This window comes from Pelmatolapia mariae, linkage group LG2, assembly GCF_036321145.2.
Source record: "Pelmatolapia mariae isolate MD_Pm_ZW linkage group LG2, Pm_UMD_F_2, whole genome shotgun sequence".
NCBI lineage: Eukaryota > Metazoa > Chordata > Actinopteri > Cichliformes > Cichlidae > Pelmatolapia > Pelmatolapia mariae.
The window spans coordinates 25,729,741-25,748,386 of NC_086228.1; the positions used below are offsets into that span (position 1 = coordinate 25,729,741).

General features: G+C 37.4%; 1 protein-coding gene across 1 annotated transcript in view; it reads left to right on the forward strand.

Moving 5' to 3' along the window:
- pcdh11 (protocadherin 11) overlaps positions 1–11,303 on the forward strand; it is a 134,402-nt gene extending 123,099 nt beyond the window's left edge. The window contains exon 7 of the mRNA XM_063496606.1: positions 6,952–11,303. Coding sequence (XP_063352676.1) covers positions 6,952–7,406 — 455 coding nt within the window. The 3' untranslated portion in view covers positions 7,407–11,303. The remainder of the gene's footprint in view (positions 1–6,951) is intronic.
- The last annotated feature ends 7,343 nt before the right edge of the window (positions 11,304–18,646 follow it).

Consider the following 18,646-nt stretch of genomic DNA (forward strand, 5'->3'; position numbering starts at 1 on the left):
GATGGGCTAATCTTAGAGTTCTACATTTTCCTTGTGCTCATGCGTTTGTATTAGCATAATCATAGCACTGTAGCTAGCCACGACATAGCAGGTTATTATGCGTCAGCTAGCTCAACTTCGTTAACAGTCTAAACCTCAGTGCTACTTAGACTGTCTTTTCTATGCCCAAAGCTATTGTGCTGCTGTGTGTTTAGTTTTTTTCAGAAATACTTCAGTCAAATTGTGGTATTTCATCTTTAGAGGGAAACTAGGAAGCTAACTTCTTGCTAAACTCTAGCTGTGCTAAACATTCTATAGGGTGTCCAAATTCATGGGCTGCATCCTCCTGAGGCCGCATTTGTAGGCCGATTACTTTACAGCGACGCAACGAAGACTGTCCAAATTCGTAGACTCCTCGGAATGCAGCCGACAAATGTGTCCTCCTTTTCCCCGAATTTGAAGGATGGGTCGGGTGTGTCCTTCGTGGCCCACCATATCCCAGAATTCATAGCACGGCCCAGCCAATTCCAGTTTTCAATAATGGCGGCCGCTACTAATTTTTTAATATTACTCTTATTACTCTTTCTGGGTCACAAAATAAACTTTTAACATATTTTCAGGCGAGAATGTAGCTGTGTAAACTTCAAATATCTGCTCGGTTTATCAAGCTATCACATATTTGCAAAAGTGCTCCGATGTTTTCGGAGACGTCTGTTATCCACAAGCTCGATAGCTCCCGGCACATCATTTTCAGATCATCGCGGTCTTTCGCTACTCAGCTTAAACGTATTATATAAGTCACTTAGATAACCTAAAATGTTATTGTTTGGCTTTTTTCAGTGTTTTATTTGTTCGTGAGTAAATCGTTTGGCTGAGATTAAAGTTATTAGATTAGATTAGATAAAATAAAACTTTATTAATCCCTCGGGAGGGTTCCTCCGGGGTTTTCACACAGCTGAATAAACGTCAAGCAGAAAACTAATTAAACAGAAGTGTAAGATGGTAGAGAATTTACTCCAGTGTCCTGTTATATTTTAGATAGCAAGGAGCAAATAGCTGAGTTTATTAAACTCCACCGAGACGGCGGTGACACAAATCAGAAGGCTAGACCGTCCAATTTCACAGCCGTTTACTTCCGGCCTACCCGACCTTCTGAGGACCCGGCCCACGTAGACCACGAAGGGCGGGTCCTCAGGAGGATGCAGCCAATGAATTTGGACACGACCTATATTGTCTTTGTCATGGATCCCTGTACAATACACTTTATTGTAACACTGGGATCATGTTATTGGTGAAAAAATTTGGACCATTTTGGTGCATGAGTGTTTGATTTTGGAAATCAAAATTTTTAGTGTTTATAGTAGAAAATGCGTAACAATGTCATCTTCACCTGGGATTTTACTGTATCTCTTCCTGATAAAAGTAGAAAAAATCAAACAGCATTTGAAGCTTACAAAGTTCATTTTCAGACTGATGCAGATAAATGTTGGCCCTTTCCAGTGAAGTCACAGATGTTGTCATATCATTTCCATCTCTTCAGAAATCAGTCTCAGCTTAAAGCGTTTGAGTACAACAGGAGTTCACACATCAGTACACATCATCAAACTATAAGACGAGCATCAAAAATGTAAGCCCTGAGAAAGGAAGGAGGATGCTGAAATGCTGTCTTGTTTTTGTAATGCTGTGAAAATTAGACAGTTGTCTCTCCTTCAAATGACGATTGCCAGAGCTGCGATGAAAGTAATGGCATCCCTCTTTTCAGTGCAACACCAAGGGGTTTTAATAGCGCTATTATTATTAATGACCATCCATTTGCTTATCCAGATTGTACATTTGGAGTGGGCATAAGGCCGAGTGAAGTGATAAAGTCTTAGTAATTACAAACCCAATTATTTCTACTGAGATTCTATTTGTTTGAAATAATCTTTCATATTCTTCTATTTCTGTGTGTTGGTCTCCCTCCAGAGACAAGACACGTGCTTGTACAGAGTGTATCTTGTTTCTTTTCTTTTCCCAATTTCTTTCGCATTTCCTATCTAACAAACAAGAACATATAATGTATAATAACACTCAGTCTGCACTCTTGATAACTGCATTACCTGGTTTGATAACTTTTGATAAAAGTCACAGACTTCATTTTAAAAGGCTCTTGCATCTTTTGGTACTGTTATTCCTGATGGTGTCAAATTGACTGAAGCTGTTGTAACTCTACATAAATGCAGATGAAAAATGAAATGTCAGTGAGGTTAAATTAGTATCAGCGAATCCATAGCTACAGTGGCATTTTTTGACTATAAATATAACACTGGCAATATCTTTTACACGTTTAGGATGGAATCGTATTCAACTCTATTATATGGAAGGGCAGAGATGTTGAAAATGGAGAAAACTGCAGCCAAGAGACTGTGCAGCAAGACAGACAGATCCTAAACAAATGGTGCAAATTAATATGTTGTTATATACTTTGAAATTTTTGCTCCTGAAAGTGTGACCTTAAGCTTTTTTTCCTGAAATATCTGAAAATTGTGGCCAGGTAGTGATTTGTGCTTTTAAAAGCAATAAAATATTAGTGGAAGACTGTGAGCCCGGGGGCTGTTTTGTACATCATGGGAATTTAAAAGCTTAGCTTAAAGGTGTGGTATAAATGAACCAATAATATAGATGGGTTGGATAACAATTTAACAGTTTTTTTGGGGATTTATGTATATTTGATAAAAAGCACAACAACACGGCACAGGAGCTTGTTGAAAATAAGATCCTCAGTCAATGCAGTACAGGCCTGGAGTGTGAAATAGTGCTATGAGCATCGATACATCACCATTTAATAATCAGATTGTTTGAGGTGGAGAAAGATGTGTTTATATTAAATAATTTTTATGAATGTTTCTACATTAATAAAGTTTTGTACTATAAATAACTTCTATAGTCTTTCTGTTAAAAATAATTTTACTAAATGACACATTTATTATTTCAAAAATATATAATATGGCCATGACCGTGGGAACTTTCATTTGAGAGTAAATGCGTTTGATGCATAGATGCATGCAAGTTTCTTGCAAAAGAATTCCAAAGACTGAACCAATTAACTCTGTAGGATGAGTCACGGGCCTAGTCCACCTTCTTGATGGCTGTTGGAAGAATTTAATGTCCTAGATGCATGCAATTATCCTTTTAATTAGCAATAATGAGTTTGTGCATGCTGAAATAATGAGTTGAATCGTGATATGTGTGCAGACCTTAATGTGAAGCTCATCAAGATGTAACAAGCTTTGTCGGTAAATATCATCAACTGTCATGTTAAATATCTCATGCTATTGTACTGAAAAGGCCCAATAAGCTGCTTAAATTGATCCTAGCTATGTATGCGTGTGTCCATTTGTGTTTCTGCCTGTTAGAACATGCATGTTCTGATGAAGTTTATGGTCAGGAAAAAAAATTAAGTGAATCTGAATGCAATCCGAAGCACTAAGCCCCCATCAACTTAAATGGCATCCTGTGTCACCAGCTGTAGTGCGTGAGTGTAAGTTCAAGAGGGCTGCCTGAATTCTTCTAGGCTCTTGGATTGCAGAGTGGGCGAAAGGCAGTTGTGAAATTACCAATTTATTTGAGTTTGCCAAACAACATCATTAAGCAAAAAAATGAAAGTAATGATTAACGAATAAGCACACTCTGACTGGTCAGCTGGTCCAGTGAAAATAACTAATGCTGGTTACGTGCCAACAGAAAGGATTTGCCCACAGTAATTTAAGAGTTAGAGTTAGCAGAAGCTGTTCTATTCATTACATAAAAATGGCAAAATGTGAGTTGGCTGCTCATTTTTTATGAGAGCATATGCCAAACTAGCCGTTAGCCAAGCATTATGTGGTATGAACTGACATAGAAAAGTGATGTGGGAATAGCCTGGATGGCTAAGAGAACATGAATTTGTTTTCTGGGATAGGATTAAAACTACACTTAGAAGAAGATTATTATCAGCGTGTCACCTGAACCCCAGATGACTAGAATAATAGAAAATGTCTTTTAACACAGCTGTACAAAATAAGATGACCATCTGTATGCTATAACACAGTTAGACACTTTGTTATGTCTGCCTCCAAAATGGGTTTATGCAGCTTTTAATTGCTTTTGTTGGTGTACTGGACCAAGCAGAGTGAAAAACATCTTCATGTGATATCAGTGCTGATGTTATTTTTTTCAGCTAAAAAAACATAAATTACACAACTTAAAAGTCTGAGCAAACATAGCATACCTCGCAAAGTTGTGTAAAGTTATTGGACCAAGTTGTAAAATGCTGCACACATTCCAGGCATTGTCTTCAACCCCATTATATTTTTAATTAAAAGATTGCAAGTACTCCCATTAGTGAGAGGCATTTGCATTATATCAACCCCACCTTGTTTAAAGTCAAATTGCGGGATGTTATTTGTTCTATATTTTCATTCAGCACCCAGAAAAACATTTTGGGAATGGTTTGCACACCATCCAGCATCCTCACACCTTTCTCTTACACATGTTCAATATTTATACAAGCTGTAAATGTTTGACCACACCAAATGGAAGGTCAGCTGAAGGTGAATGCAGCAGTTTTCGATCTGTGGCTGGCCACAGGATGTGTTGATGTTGCAGAACAAGAATGCTGAAAGGTGCCGCTGGTATGCATATTCCCGAAAGTGTGATACACTGTCTAAAAATGCAGAATAGATCACTTGGATCATCAAACAGGCCATAAAGCGAATAGTATTTAATTTGTGGAGGAAACAATTATTTACAGTAATTGCTTTTATTAAATGTTAAATTAACAGAATAAACAGTTATCAGAGTTATTTTTCAAGCGCATGCTACTCAGTAAAAATAAATCATCTTAAACGAGAACACTACATCTGATCTCACTTCTATTACAACTCATTGTTTGCTATTATCCCCACTTGTCTGCCATTCAAATTTCCTTGAAGGGAATGTAGAAAAGTATGTTCACAGCATCAGGGGATCTGTGGCATCAGTGATGTGTGATTTCTCCCGAAAGCTCCGTGGGGTACAATTGTTTCCCCTGAATACAAAAGACAGCGGCATCACAAGCAGGCTGCGGCATACCTCTAGCTGACGAAGGCAGCAAGAGCTGTCAGCGACATCACTCATACCATGTGCCCACCCTCCCGAACCCGCCGCCGCCTATCCAAACTACCCCACCGGAATAGAAAATAGTAGAAGCCCATGTCGTTGAGAGAGGCGGGTCGGTAAATATTTCATATAAAATTTGTAGGCATTGAAGGCTGTTGACATAGAAATGCGATGAGTTCAGTCTGTGTAAAGTCATAGAGGGAAAACGTACCTTTCATTTGTAAAAGCGTCACCTTTAAATAGAATCTGAGGAGGAAGGAAAAATATCCAGGACAAGGCAACATTTTCTGTGTGTCTGGGTGGGTAATAGGGCATTTATGCTAATTACATTACCTAATCAAAAACATCAGCAACCTAAAAAGGCATTACCAACAGGAGAAAACACTTGGAGAAAGATTGAATCAGCGCACGGCCGAGACTTGGCTTGGCCCCATTGTCCTAGCTCAGAGAATGAGAAAGCAGCATCCATTTTTCCCTTAATGAAGTTAGTGACCCTTTGAAAGGTGACACATTTACCGCCCAGGGGATTTATACACTCCCGCTTCACGGCTTCAGTTCAATATGGAGAGGACAGATTTGACTCCACGTGGATACTCCAAATATATCCTTACAATTCATACCAGGTGATTCATTTTCAGTCGCTACTCTTATAATTAAAGTTGACGTCGTGGTATTCAGTGTAGGGTAGCAACGATATACAAAAAGCATGTTCACCGTGCCGTTACGCAGCAATCAAGACAATTCGTATTACTACTAGACGGTAATCACGATATTCATTTTCATTCATAAAAAGCCATAAAACAATAAACAAGGTGATAGGGAGATGTCTGGGAAAGAGACTCACATAGACTATGTAGAATTGCGTGTGGAAGAAATAGTCTTTCCAGCGTACTAGGGTCTAAGATGCCTTAATTATTTAAAGCATTCTTACTTATGCAAATACACTAAATAATTTCTACATGACAGCTTGAAGCTGAGGCCTAGAGGAGAGATGTGATGTCTGAATGAGGACCCCTCTTGCCTTTGCATGGCCTAGGAACCATAACACTGCAGGCTTCTGGTTGCCTTGGTGCATACTGTTTTACATTCTAATTATCTGGCATGACAGACTTTATTGCAGAGGCTCAATGCTAAGGTCTCATCCCAGACTCATTCCACATGTGATGTCAGTTCTGGGATAATAAGATGAGATAGTCTGAGTGCTTAGCCTTGCCCATTTGCCTCTTCATTGAGTTTTCAGGTTTTTGTTGTTTTTTTCCCCTAATTTTTCCAAGCGTGCAGCCTAATTCTTGGCACAACGAACATGAATTTTACCTGAATAAGATCCTGGAATGATTCGTATCTTTTTCACAGCTTATTTGACCAGATTTATTTTGGATTCTAAAAGATCAAAGGAGTCTAAGGAGTGGCACATTGACAGTGATTAAAATAAACAGTATTTTGTTAAGATGTTCATTAAAAATTGAATACAGTAAAGCCAATCCAAGACACAAACAGCAAGACATTTTTTTCTAACTAATTAAGCTACAGGGAATTCAGTGCATATTGTAGGTAAACAGACAGAGTCATGGGAATACCAATGGAAATTAAATGCTCTGCTGGTGTTTTTCTCATTACAAGATGAAATGAAACATTTATCACTGACTTTCATTTCACTAAAAGGCTGACATTTTGTGGGTCAACAACTGATAAGTGGACAACTTTCTTTTATTTGCATTATGATTCATGAGTTCATTCAGCCCTTTTACGTCACCACAGTAAAATTGTTGTTTTCCAGTTCTCTGTATGTTCTGACCTGTTGTTTTAACTTTGTTTTGTTTTTTTTCCCTTCTTTCTTTGTCTGCTTTTTTACAGCCATCGAGGTAAACCTGCAGAAAGCCTTGGCTGAGGCCTCTGAGACCTGTACCCAGGAGTGTCTAATACTAGGCCACTCTGACAGCTGCTGGATGCCCCCAGCCCTGGCCCAGTTCCAGGGTCCTGGCAGCAACAGCCCCATCTCCACCCCTACCACTACTGCCATCACTGCTGCCCTCCCCTCTTTTGGTTTCCAGCAGAGCTGTGCCCGGGGAATAAAAGCTAACATGGGCAGCATGGGGGTCATGGATGGCCGCCATACGTTGGGCAGGTCTGTGCCCAAAAAAGATGAACTGGACAAAGGGATCAATCGTCCACAGTTCTACAACACCCTGGATAGACACTGCAGTAAGAAGGAGGACCCCGTCAAGGTCATTCCCCTGGCAAGCTTCTCCTCTCCCGGGCAGCAGACTGGTGGGGGGGGCAGCTCTTTCTTACATGAGAACCAGTTGTAATAGTAAAAGACGGATCTTCATTGGTTTAGCATACACGTGACTCCATCCAAAGATGGCCTACAACTATTAGATTAGTATGTATGCGTATTTGTGGGGTATGCATAATTGGAATAACTTGACCAGCTCAATGACCAGCTCAAGCTCAGTTTCACTAATTAAGATATCTGAGAATGGATTAGAGATAATTATGATGATGTTAAAAAAAGAAATCCTGTGAAACCAGTCTGACAAGCGAGGAAGGAGCAAGCAAGTCTTAACATAGAAGACACATGTATAATAAATAAATGGTTATATGCCAAAGTAGATCCATCACAAAAAAAGGATAATTTTGCTTTCTGTTTGGTGAAGTTTGCTTAGCGATAAAAAAGGCCAGTGTACACCTTCAGCTCCTGGGGTTTAGCTTTGTGTAAGTGCATTCCAAAAGACAATTTCCCTGCACAGAAGCAAAAGCAAATGCAGTACTTTGTGTTATGTGAGCTAAATTGGGCTAAATGCTAATTACAAACTCTTGAGTGGATGTTTTTTTTTTTGTTTGTTTGTTTTCTGTTGATGTTCTAGTGAAGTATTGCTTTGTAAAGCACATGGCACAAACCTTTTTGGTGGTGGAATATGTTTCTTTTGTCTTGTCTGGACATGTTTTAGAAGACTATTTTGGTCAAGGGGCTGCAGAAGGATAAAAAATGTCTACAAAGCATAACTGGGCCAATAGTAGACAGTGCTGCATCTTCGTCTTTTGCATTCTACATTCTCACCCTGGACTAATGCATAAAAAACCCCCACAAACACAAAGCCTTGCACATACGCATACGTTTTTTGTTTTGTTTTTTTTACGTGTGGCGATTGCTCTATCCCTGCCAACTCTATTAAGAAAATGTTCACACTTAGCATTGTCGCAGTAGCTTAGCCTTGAAAGGAGCAGACAGATGCGCTTTGGAAATGTCGTCTCTGTTTTCTTCCTTTTTGTTTCTATTTCTCTCATTTTTGCTGCTGAGAAACATTCAAATGGTAACAGCTCTGGAGCCAATTATGAAATTCTCAGTCTAATTACTTTGATGTGTGATCTCTGTAGTGACCCTCATTGTGGTTTGGAGGTTTGGATTAAATCTATTGCTTTTCCTGAAACATGCTCTGCATGTGCAGACGAAGTGTAAAGGTGACAATAACACAGCAAAAGCAGCTTAACACTTCCTTTATTCCCACTGTATTTTAACACCTGTGTTCCTGCTATTAATTACTACTCTGTTTTCATTTCACTAAGTTACACTGCAAAGTTTCTATTATCAGTTTTTACAATGTGTTGACACTGGAATAATAGACCAGGGTGCAAAAATTTCTTCAGGGCTTTGAGTCTAGCTGAATTATTGATGTTAATGTTATTTTGGCAGTTATCATAAGAATAGGCATCGGTACTATTTGAAAGGCCCTCCCTGCAGGCTGTCGCTCACAAGGTTCGATAAACACACTACATCACTGCCGGTGTGTGCAAATTGTACTGATGATAATAACTACTTCAGACTAACTTCCTGCTGTAACAGATTGGGTGCAGTATAATCTATTGCTACAGCAATAAGTGACTTTGCTGATATCCATTTTTCTTGCCTGTAACATCCAAGCCAGGTGTCTACATCATCAGGTATATGATTCATGTGATTCATTTTGTAGTACCACCTTGCAAATTGGGAACAGGCCTAAATCTATAATGCAACACGGTATTCTCAAGGGAGGGTGCAAGGCAAATTGTGTTAGTATGCTATTAGTTGCCACACCTATTCTCTCAGATCAGAGCTTTTATCCTTATAAAGGGGATTTATCAGAGACTTTGTGAAACGATCACTTAAAGGAACGGCGTCAAGGACTAAAAATAAAAAAAGAAGGGGCAATTCAATTTCACCTTAGTCAATTATGAAAATGAATCAAATTCAAAAGTTAAATCCTCCTATAAACATCCACTGATGGAAATTGCCCTGTTTGGGAATCCAATTTCGACCTATTTACTAATACTTTCATTTTCTTTTCTCTATCATTTTCATTTCATATGATTCCACTGGTGTTGGTGTAGGAGTGCAGGGGATATCACACAATGATATGAACAATACATTTTTAATCAAAAGGAGCACATATCAAAAGGAACATACATCATGATGTCACTGAAAATTGGAATTTTATCTCTGCCAAATACAGATCCAGCACTTCATATCTGCCATCACAGTGTGTGATCCAAAACCTGTCTCAAAATCATTAAAAGTCTTTTCAAGTTCTGTCTCCAGCTATGTGAAGGGTAAAAAAAAATTCTTAGTAAAATTTTTCCAAAATAAGAATTAGGTTTTTAAGAAACGTACCCATTAATTAATTCAATAAGTATAGGTAATATCAGCTTGTTTCTAAATATGGTAATCTGTACTGTTCTCATATCATGAAAAGAGCGTATCTAAAAGAACATGTATGAGTTAACACACGCTGTTACACTGTAATAAAAATGTGATTGTTTAAAATACACTGCCCAGTCACACATGTAAAGTGAGCACAATACTACCTGTACCCTGTGTTTTGACTTACTCTGCCTACATAACTCCTATGTACTGTAATATTGCAGCAGATCCATTAAAGACTACATGAAATACTACTTTTAGAGGGAATACTATAGCAACTGCATGAATGTACACCAGCAGGATGTTGCTTTTGGCAAAAATATGATTTTCTTTTATTATTGTTGTGTGCCTGCATTCATTTTGTTACATCTTATGTCCTCTCACAGGTCAAAGTGGTGTTTTATTTATTTTCAGAACAAAGTGCATACCATATGAATGTCCTGTTTTTTTTAAGTAAGTACTCTCTCTGTGTCAAAAATTTTCATCCGTTAAAAAACATCAAGTGGAAAGACTAAATGTCGACTTTGCATGATTCTGCTCTCACTATTACTTTTGAGTTTTTTAAATTTCTTACGCCCTAACAATAGATGTAGAGACGACGCTATACATAAAGATGAGGATTCCTTTTTATTTTAAGACTATTTCTATTCGAAATGTGTTTCATGATTAACATGTCAAGCTGTGTCATAAACTGCATGAACTGTTTGAACTTCCACAAGGCCTTTTGACACTTGACTATGTGGTTCATGCATCAGTCATTAGAATTGATGTCAGTATTGATGTTTACTGCTTTACACGTTTGTCTGTCTTATGGAACAAACCAATGTTACACCGTGTACATGGTCAATCCTTGTGAAGTGTGCATACCACTTACGCCTACGTGCACACAAATCTATCTATACATCTATACTGTCAGGTAAACCGGAATTTAAGCTGTACATAGCAGTACCCCTAAGAACTAGTAATAAGGGTCACAAACTGGAAAGACACACATGGTAAATACTAAAGCCTACTTCAATATTACAAATCACTTTGTTCATAAAAACTGCAAAAGGGAAAAAAGTAAGAACTGAGGAGATGACAATCTCTGTTGTAATGTAAATTGATACATAATATCAATGAGGGTGTGTTTGAAAGTGTTAACAGGTGATGTTGTATGTGTGTAAATGAGAGAGCGTGTATTTCCTTGCATGTATGCGTGGGTGGGTGTATATACTGGCATGCACATTGCCAGAGTATTTTATGTACACTAATGTATCTTGTAAAAAACTATATCAAAATACGATATAAGACTTAAGTATATGCTTGTAAATTAGTCATCAGTGAGTCAGGTCAAGTTTGCGTTGAGAGAAGGCTTCAATGCTTGCCAGCGAATCTGTATTTCTTAGTTAAAGCTATACAGTCTGTGTTGTTATGCCTTTGTAAGATATCCCACTTAAATCTATGAAAAAAATTAACTTACATGGTGAAATGATTTTTCCTGTCATTGAATTTTACTTGAGCCATTAAATATTGAGTCCTTGAAGAATTAATGGATCATGTTTGTCCTTCACTGTTAATTATTGTTTGATAAGGTTTTCTAAGAGCAGTGGTGTATCAGCGAAGCAACGTGAGAGCATACTGTCATCATATTCCAATTATGACAAATACAAGCTAATGATAGACGATCGATCAAATGGGAAGTGACATGTCACCTTTTTTTCACTTCTGGAAATTAGCACTTCTGAGGAAATAATTCAACTTATGACACACGAAGAGTAGACAGGTAGAGAAGACATGCAATGATTTGTTTTTGACAGTAAAAACACAACAGATAGTTGCTAAAGTAGCATTAGTGTAAAAGACCAATGTTATTATTTTACATAAATAGCTTTGTTCTCTGAAAAGAGTTCACACCTCAGCATGCTGTCTGAGAAGATGATTCACCTAAATCTAAACTGCACTGTCAAGGTGCCAAGGTGTCGCCTAAAAAAGCAAAATCACCTAAATTTCAATGCAACAAGACTTTTTTCCATTTTGCTGCCTAATTCACAGACAAACAGACAGAGAGACTTTGAAACCAGTGGAAACAATTCCAATAGTTCAGCTGTTGTTGATCACTTGCAAATCAGCAGTTCAGACTGTACCAAGTGGCAGAATAAGACCCAGTGCAACTGTCGGATTGTATCTTCCATTTGTTTTTTATCTAATTTCTAATTTTTTAATTTTCAATTTAGTTTAAGTTAGTTTGTGGTTTTTGGTTTTAAGTTTTAAATAGTTTTGTTGTTTTTGTTATTTACTTTGAAATTATAATGGGATGTCAGGGGCAAATTTTAAGAAGATTAGAATAAGCATTGTAACAATAATACATGCATAATTTGTGATTGACTCGGAAGGATCTAGACACAAAATTTGAAGAATTTCTCTATCAATCAATCTATTACGGAAGAGAATTCTGACTTTAATCTCAGAATTCTGAGAAAACCTCTTTTTTTCTTATTTTCCAGAATTCTGAGAAAAAAGTCAGAATTCTGAGATTAAAGTAAAAAAAATTCTTTTTTCTCAGAATTCTGACAAAAAATAATTCTGATGAAAAAAGTCAGCATTCTGAGAAAAAAGTCAGAATGCTGAAAGTCAGAATGCTGAAAGTCAGAATTTCTCAGAATTCTGACTTTTTTCATCAGAATTATTTTTTCTCCGAATTCTGACTTTAATCTCAGAATTCTGAGAAAAAAGTCAGAATTCTGAGGTCAAAGTAAAAAAAAATCTTTTTTCTCAGAATTCTGTCTTTTTTCTCAGAATGCTGAGTTTTTTCTCAGAATTCTGACTTTTTTCTCAGAATTCTGGAACAGAAGAAAAAAAAGACATGCCCTTTTTTTTTTTTTCCCCAGTGGCCCTAATCGTCTTCCGTAATCTATCTTGTTAATCAATTGTTGAACAATATCTTGACAACAACCATAGGACACAGGAAAATGTGTCTAAGCTGCAATCCCATTGCATCTATTTAAGACTGTATTTCCACCAGGCATGCATTCCACCCCGTGTCACATAAAATACTGTTTGTATGATTTTTTTTAACACAGTTTGCTGAAACTGCATATAGAAGATGAAGAAAACAGTATATAAGACAGCAGAAAAAACTACTATTTCCAAATAGTCCTATTGTGAAACACCAAAGTATGATTTGAAACCATTTGAAGACAACAACGGGACTGTGTCGTGAACACACAAGTAGTTAATTTAGGTTTAGGATAAGTGAATAAAATGTATTATTGTTGTTGTTGTTGCTTTTAATACAACTTTACCGGGTGTATTTGTCTTCCATGCATCTGACCGTCCCTGTTACAAATTCATCCATCAGCCAAGTACTCATCTCTCAATCTATCCATCCATGAGAACTTTGATGCCTCAAAGGCAAACTGTAAAACAGCCTCAACAATCCCCTTGGGCTATGAATTCTACCTGAGGCCCTTCTGGCTTAATGCTTTATCCACTATACTTTCATGAATACACAAGACCTCAGAGGGGGAACCTCAGGCATACAGTACACTATTGATGCTCACAACAACAGGACATGACAGGATCTCTTGGCACTGACTCCTAACTTGTGTGACACAAAGAGTCATGTCATGTAGCTTGTAAGACTTCAAAGCCTTTTTGGACTGTGTCATCTCGTAGCATCTTCAGCATATGCTCAGTCCCCAATCTCCTTAAGAGAGCTGGCTTTGACCTGCCCCATTAGTTTTCCATGGTAATTGGCTAATAATGAGACAGTGAAAGTCCCAAGGATGTCTGCACTGTCAAAACACATACCCAACTACACAAATCTGCATTTCCAGTAATTACTGCATATTTGAACAGAAAGAACTTTGTGATCCTTACAGTGACTTGAATGCTTGCCACACACACACACACATACACCCCACACCCTCATTCCCATCTGCTAACAAGCACCAACTTATTGTAAGCCTACTTAGTTCTCAAGGTGTCATCTGTTGAAGTGTCAGGAGAACATATAGAGATTGTCAAACAGTACACTCATTTCAAATTGTAATTAAACTGGCCATCAGGTACCTAGAGGCTGTTTAGTCAACAGCAGGGTACTAATTACTATAAGATGACCTTTGGAATAATATCTGGTGAATTATTCATAGTTGAGAAAATTGCTTCGGAGACATGCCAACGACATCCAAGGGGCGTCTGAGTGTACACATACTCAAAGATTTCAGGCTGGCTATGAAAAAAAGGTCACTAGCTGGATAAAACAAGAACTTTTTCCTCTGTGAAAAAGAGGTGTCTGGAATAAAAGTATAAGGACAAAATCCAACTTTTGAAAAGAGAAGTGTTGGAGAGAGAATCCACTGGCTTATGTAAAGGTAATGTAAAGGATTTCGAAGAGAAAAGATGTCTGTCTTGGGACGCCTTAAGAATATTAACAGCAGCAACAACAAAAGCAGTGTGCTTAAAAACAGAAAAACAACTTTCTATATTATTTGTTATTTTCTACCTATGATGATCTCCAGCAGAGACATAAGGTAATTAATTTAAGCGAAAGAAATCAACAATTGTACATTTAAATTAAGAAATAAAATTAGAGACAAAAAGCAAAGCACTGTTAACATATTTCAACAGATGCATCTGCCTACGTGACAAAACCATTAAAAGCATCTCTATCATGCTGGAAATGTTTCTGTGAAGTATTCTGCACTGAGCAGATAGAGGTCTAAGATAGTTTCTTTCCCATCTCTGTTTAACCTTTAGGGACACTTTGCTGAAATTACTGCTAGGATCTCATACAGAACCCTTCACTTTATTTCTAGGTGGCATAAGTAGATAGCTCTGAATCTACAGTAAATGATTAGAAATCTGTGTGGTCCCTTTCTTTTTTCCTGTAACAGGGAAAAAAAGAAATGAATTGTCTTTTCACATGGCTAGTTCATTTTTACAGTCTCTCTATTAGTAAAGCAGAAAAAGTCACCCATGAGCACCATGACACTTTTCCTAACTTTATGGGGAAGTTCTCTGAATATTTGAATTCAATATGATCTCAGTCGAGTATTTGTGCGATGCTTTGAAAGAAGGTCAGAAACATGACTCTTTATCACCATCGCGGAGGATTCAAATGATTAGCCAAAATTTGTGGTAATTGGTAGTAATTAACAAGGACCTTGTTCTCTTGGACATTGGAGAGCTGCCGCGATGCCAGATCCCACCCTCTCCACCTGCCATTAGAGAGCAATTACTGATAGGAATCAGTAGACATTAAAGCAAGATAAAATGTGTGCAGCTGCCTGTGTGTCTTTATTTAAAATACTTGGCTCAAAAAACTTGGTCACATCTGAGAACCCACTGTGATGATTAGCATAGTTTTACAAGTTAATCCACCTATAACAATGTATTAGGAATGTACCAAAATTTGACATTTATTATTAATATTTGATATTTATTTATTCATTCATTTATTACATGTCACCCAGACTGTGCAAAATAATTTCTATAACATCCAAAGCTATATTACAAATAATACCTATAGGTCTATACCCTTTCCACTTAAAAAGAAATTACATCGACAACAGATAACCAACAATATTCTCACATGTAACCCGCAAAAACATATTTGTAGAGTCTTCCTTTGAAGACCACAAACAATTGCACTTTTTGATGCACGTATCAGCATCAGTCCACAATTTAACCCAAACAACAGAAATACATCTTTGTTTAATCTCTTTTTAGTTCTTTTTATTAAGTTAAAATACAAAAATCTCTCAAATGACTTACTTACGCTCCTGTACTGAGAAAAATCCTACGTAACTTCGATTTAGTGTTAAACATTATTTGCATTGTTTTAAAATAAACCAAATCATTAAAGTTCTTTATATGGGAGCTTAGAGACAGTGGCTCAGGGTCATCATAATAACCAGCCTTGTTAATGACCCGTGATATAAATACTGGATTTATTATTGTTTTAAAAGTCAATCCCCCCAATTCCACACAGTAAGAAAAATAAGAAAGTATAAGTGAACAATAAATTATATGGAGGGCATTATAATCCAATACATACTTAATTCTAACGTACTGTGGCTTCTTCTTCCTTGGTGCAGCATAGCTTAAATGAATGACTTTTTTCAGTGCCTGGTACTCTGTTTATTTCTGCAGAGAAACACTTTATCTGAACCCGGTATGCTTAGCATGTTATAGGGTTACCATTTAAGTTAGGAATGTTATTTGTTGTGTAAGTATTTAGCAATATGCCTACTGAGTTATATAAAATTCTGACACCCTCATAGGAGAGACGGGAATAAACGGAGGATTATTAGAATCAAAAGTCATCAGAGATCCAGGGACAAATGTGTTAAACTCTGGCTGTACAAATTTAATGGAAAGACTTGTGAAAAGGTTTGAGGTTTTTAGTTTGGAGTAAAGCGTTTCAGATCATGCAGACCACACAGCGCATACATCCACAGCTTGACTAAGCTTTTCAACTTAGTTTAAAAAAATAAAAATAATTGTATTTTTTTCCCTTAAATTGATTAATAACATCTATCGCTAGCGCTGCTTTTCTCAGGGTTGTGGCACCTAGCAGAAAAAAGATGTTTGAAGGGTTGGCTTGCCTGATAAGTAATGAAAAGAAACGAAGTTCACACTGTGCCCCTTTCGCAGTAAGGAAGTACTTTAGTGAAACTGCTTTTACTGCGAGTTCTTTGTGCATCTAAAGACAGTATCACAGGGCAGCCTGACAAGCCTGTTCGTGTTCCGCACACATGCAGCTTTCCTGCAGTTAAGGCAGCAAGTCCCTGAAGCTCTTCCTCCATGGAGTTTATTGTCAGGGTCTATCCGATGGTAGGATGCCTCTCCCTCCTCTTTGAAATCCGGAAGATCAAACAAAACAACAATGTTAACGCAGGGTGTGTTTGGGGTTTGAATATATAATCAGTTTCCAGGGTTAGATGTTTTATTTGTTGTTGCATTGCTACTGTATTACTAAACTGATAGTGAAAGCATTAATAGATTGTTATGTCTCTTTACTTTGTGTTGTATCTATCCATCTATCTATGTATCCTACCATGACATGTAATGGACTTAAAAAAGTAAAAAATACTACAGTGGGCTTGTGAAAACAGATTGCAGTAACACTAAATGTGTGTGGTATGTCGTAATTAGGGCCAAATATGCAAAAGCAATGATACAGTTTGTCCTTCCAAAACAGTATTATACTTGGCAATCAACCTTTACTTTCAAAAACATCTTTGGCACAATGGCAAGTGAAAGCATGGTGGGATGAAAGGAAAGAAGCAACAAGGAAAATCAATATAGCAATTATGCGTGCAGATAATGGACATCAAGGTGTTATTTCGAGAACCCAAAAAGGAGAGGTGACATAAAGCCGATTCGAATAGTGCAAACAATTCATTTTCTCAGATCTGGTGCTTCTGGCATATATTTAGTGTCACCTGGCTGCAAAAACCCAAATTGTATTTTTTGTTGTTTTGCCATGGCTGAAATAGCACTGTTTGGCACTATCTAATCACTAGGTTGTTCTTTATGTTTGTACACAATCACCAGCCTCTGTTAAAACTCAGTTTCCCATTATTCTTTTACTGGTTACGAAAAGCCTAAAAACACAAGCAGCAAACATGGTGATTAGATAATTGAGATTTTCGACAAAACAGTCACTCACACACAACATGCAAAGAGAGATTGGCATAGGGCAAGCGTAAAAGGAAGGACAGGGAAACCAGATAAACACACACATTTATACACCTCCGCCACTCCATGCTTTTACCTGCTCGAAAGAGGTCACCTCCAGCTCTGTCAAGCTTTGCAGGTGGGTCAGAGATCTGGATTTGATAACTGGAGGGAGTTTAGAGAGCAGACATTTGACAAGCATGACAATGCTCTGACAGCCCTCATTGCGCAATGATTAATGACTGACATCCTTGTCGCCTGTCTCATACAGAATGCAAATGCAGCACTGTGAGAAAATTAGCCTAATATGTCCTATAATTGGATGCAGGATGTATCACATAAAGCAAGAACAGGGCAGCTTCTTCTTCTTTTTTTTGCTCCTGAAACAAGGCTTTATTATTGAGAACACTACAAAGTAGGTGAGAGAGATGCTGCAGGATGATCGAAAATGACCGCCAGCAAATCCTTCTCATTTGTAGCAATTCATTGACATAGCAGTTAGTCCAGGGATGAGCAGATGCAATGTTTTGGATCTAGGCTTGAGAAGTCACTCCTGGCTCTCTCATTTCATGCATTTAATTCCCCCTGGCTGTTTGGTCAGAATTTTGCTTAGTTACAGCAAATTTATAGATTGTAACATATACTATAAATCTGTGGTGTGCAGTGATTTTTACATAAAGGCAGACAGAGACGATTTGTTACATTTAAGAATTTAACAAGGCAAACTGTATCAGATCAAAGCACACCCATTGTGCCGCTTGTCTGCACTCTACATGGACGTCCTTCCTGGCTGAAGAATTGTAAAATATTATTTCTGCAGTTAAAAAAAAAATATCTACCAAATTACCAAAACTTATTTACTATTAGGTGACAACAGCAAACGCTGGAGGAATTTATTTGTTTTATTATATTTGTTTATCTGCTTCTTTTAGCAGTAGAAGCAGTAAAACTTTAAGAAAGCAACTCACTACACATAAAACTGTATTAGTGGAAAATTGTGCATAATGTATCAAAAGTCAAAATACGCACGTTTGTAGTGGTTGTGCTGTGAGGACCACGAATCTCTTGATTTTTAAGTATAATAAAATATGTTAATGACATCAAATCAGCTGAATTAAAAGGCTTGAGCAGTGTGTGACATGATTAACTTTTAACTTCTATAGGAGGATTAAAATATTCATGAAAATTACGGTGGAGTGTTAGCAA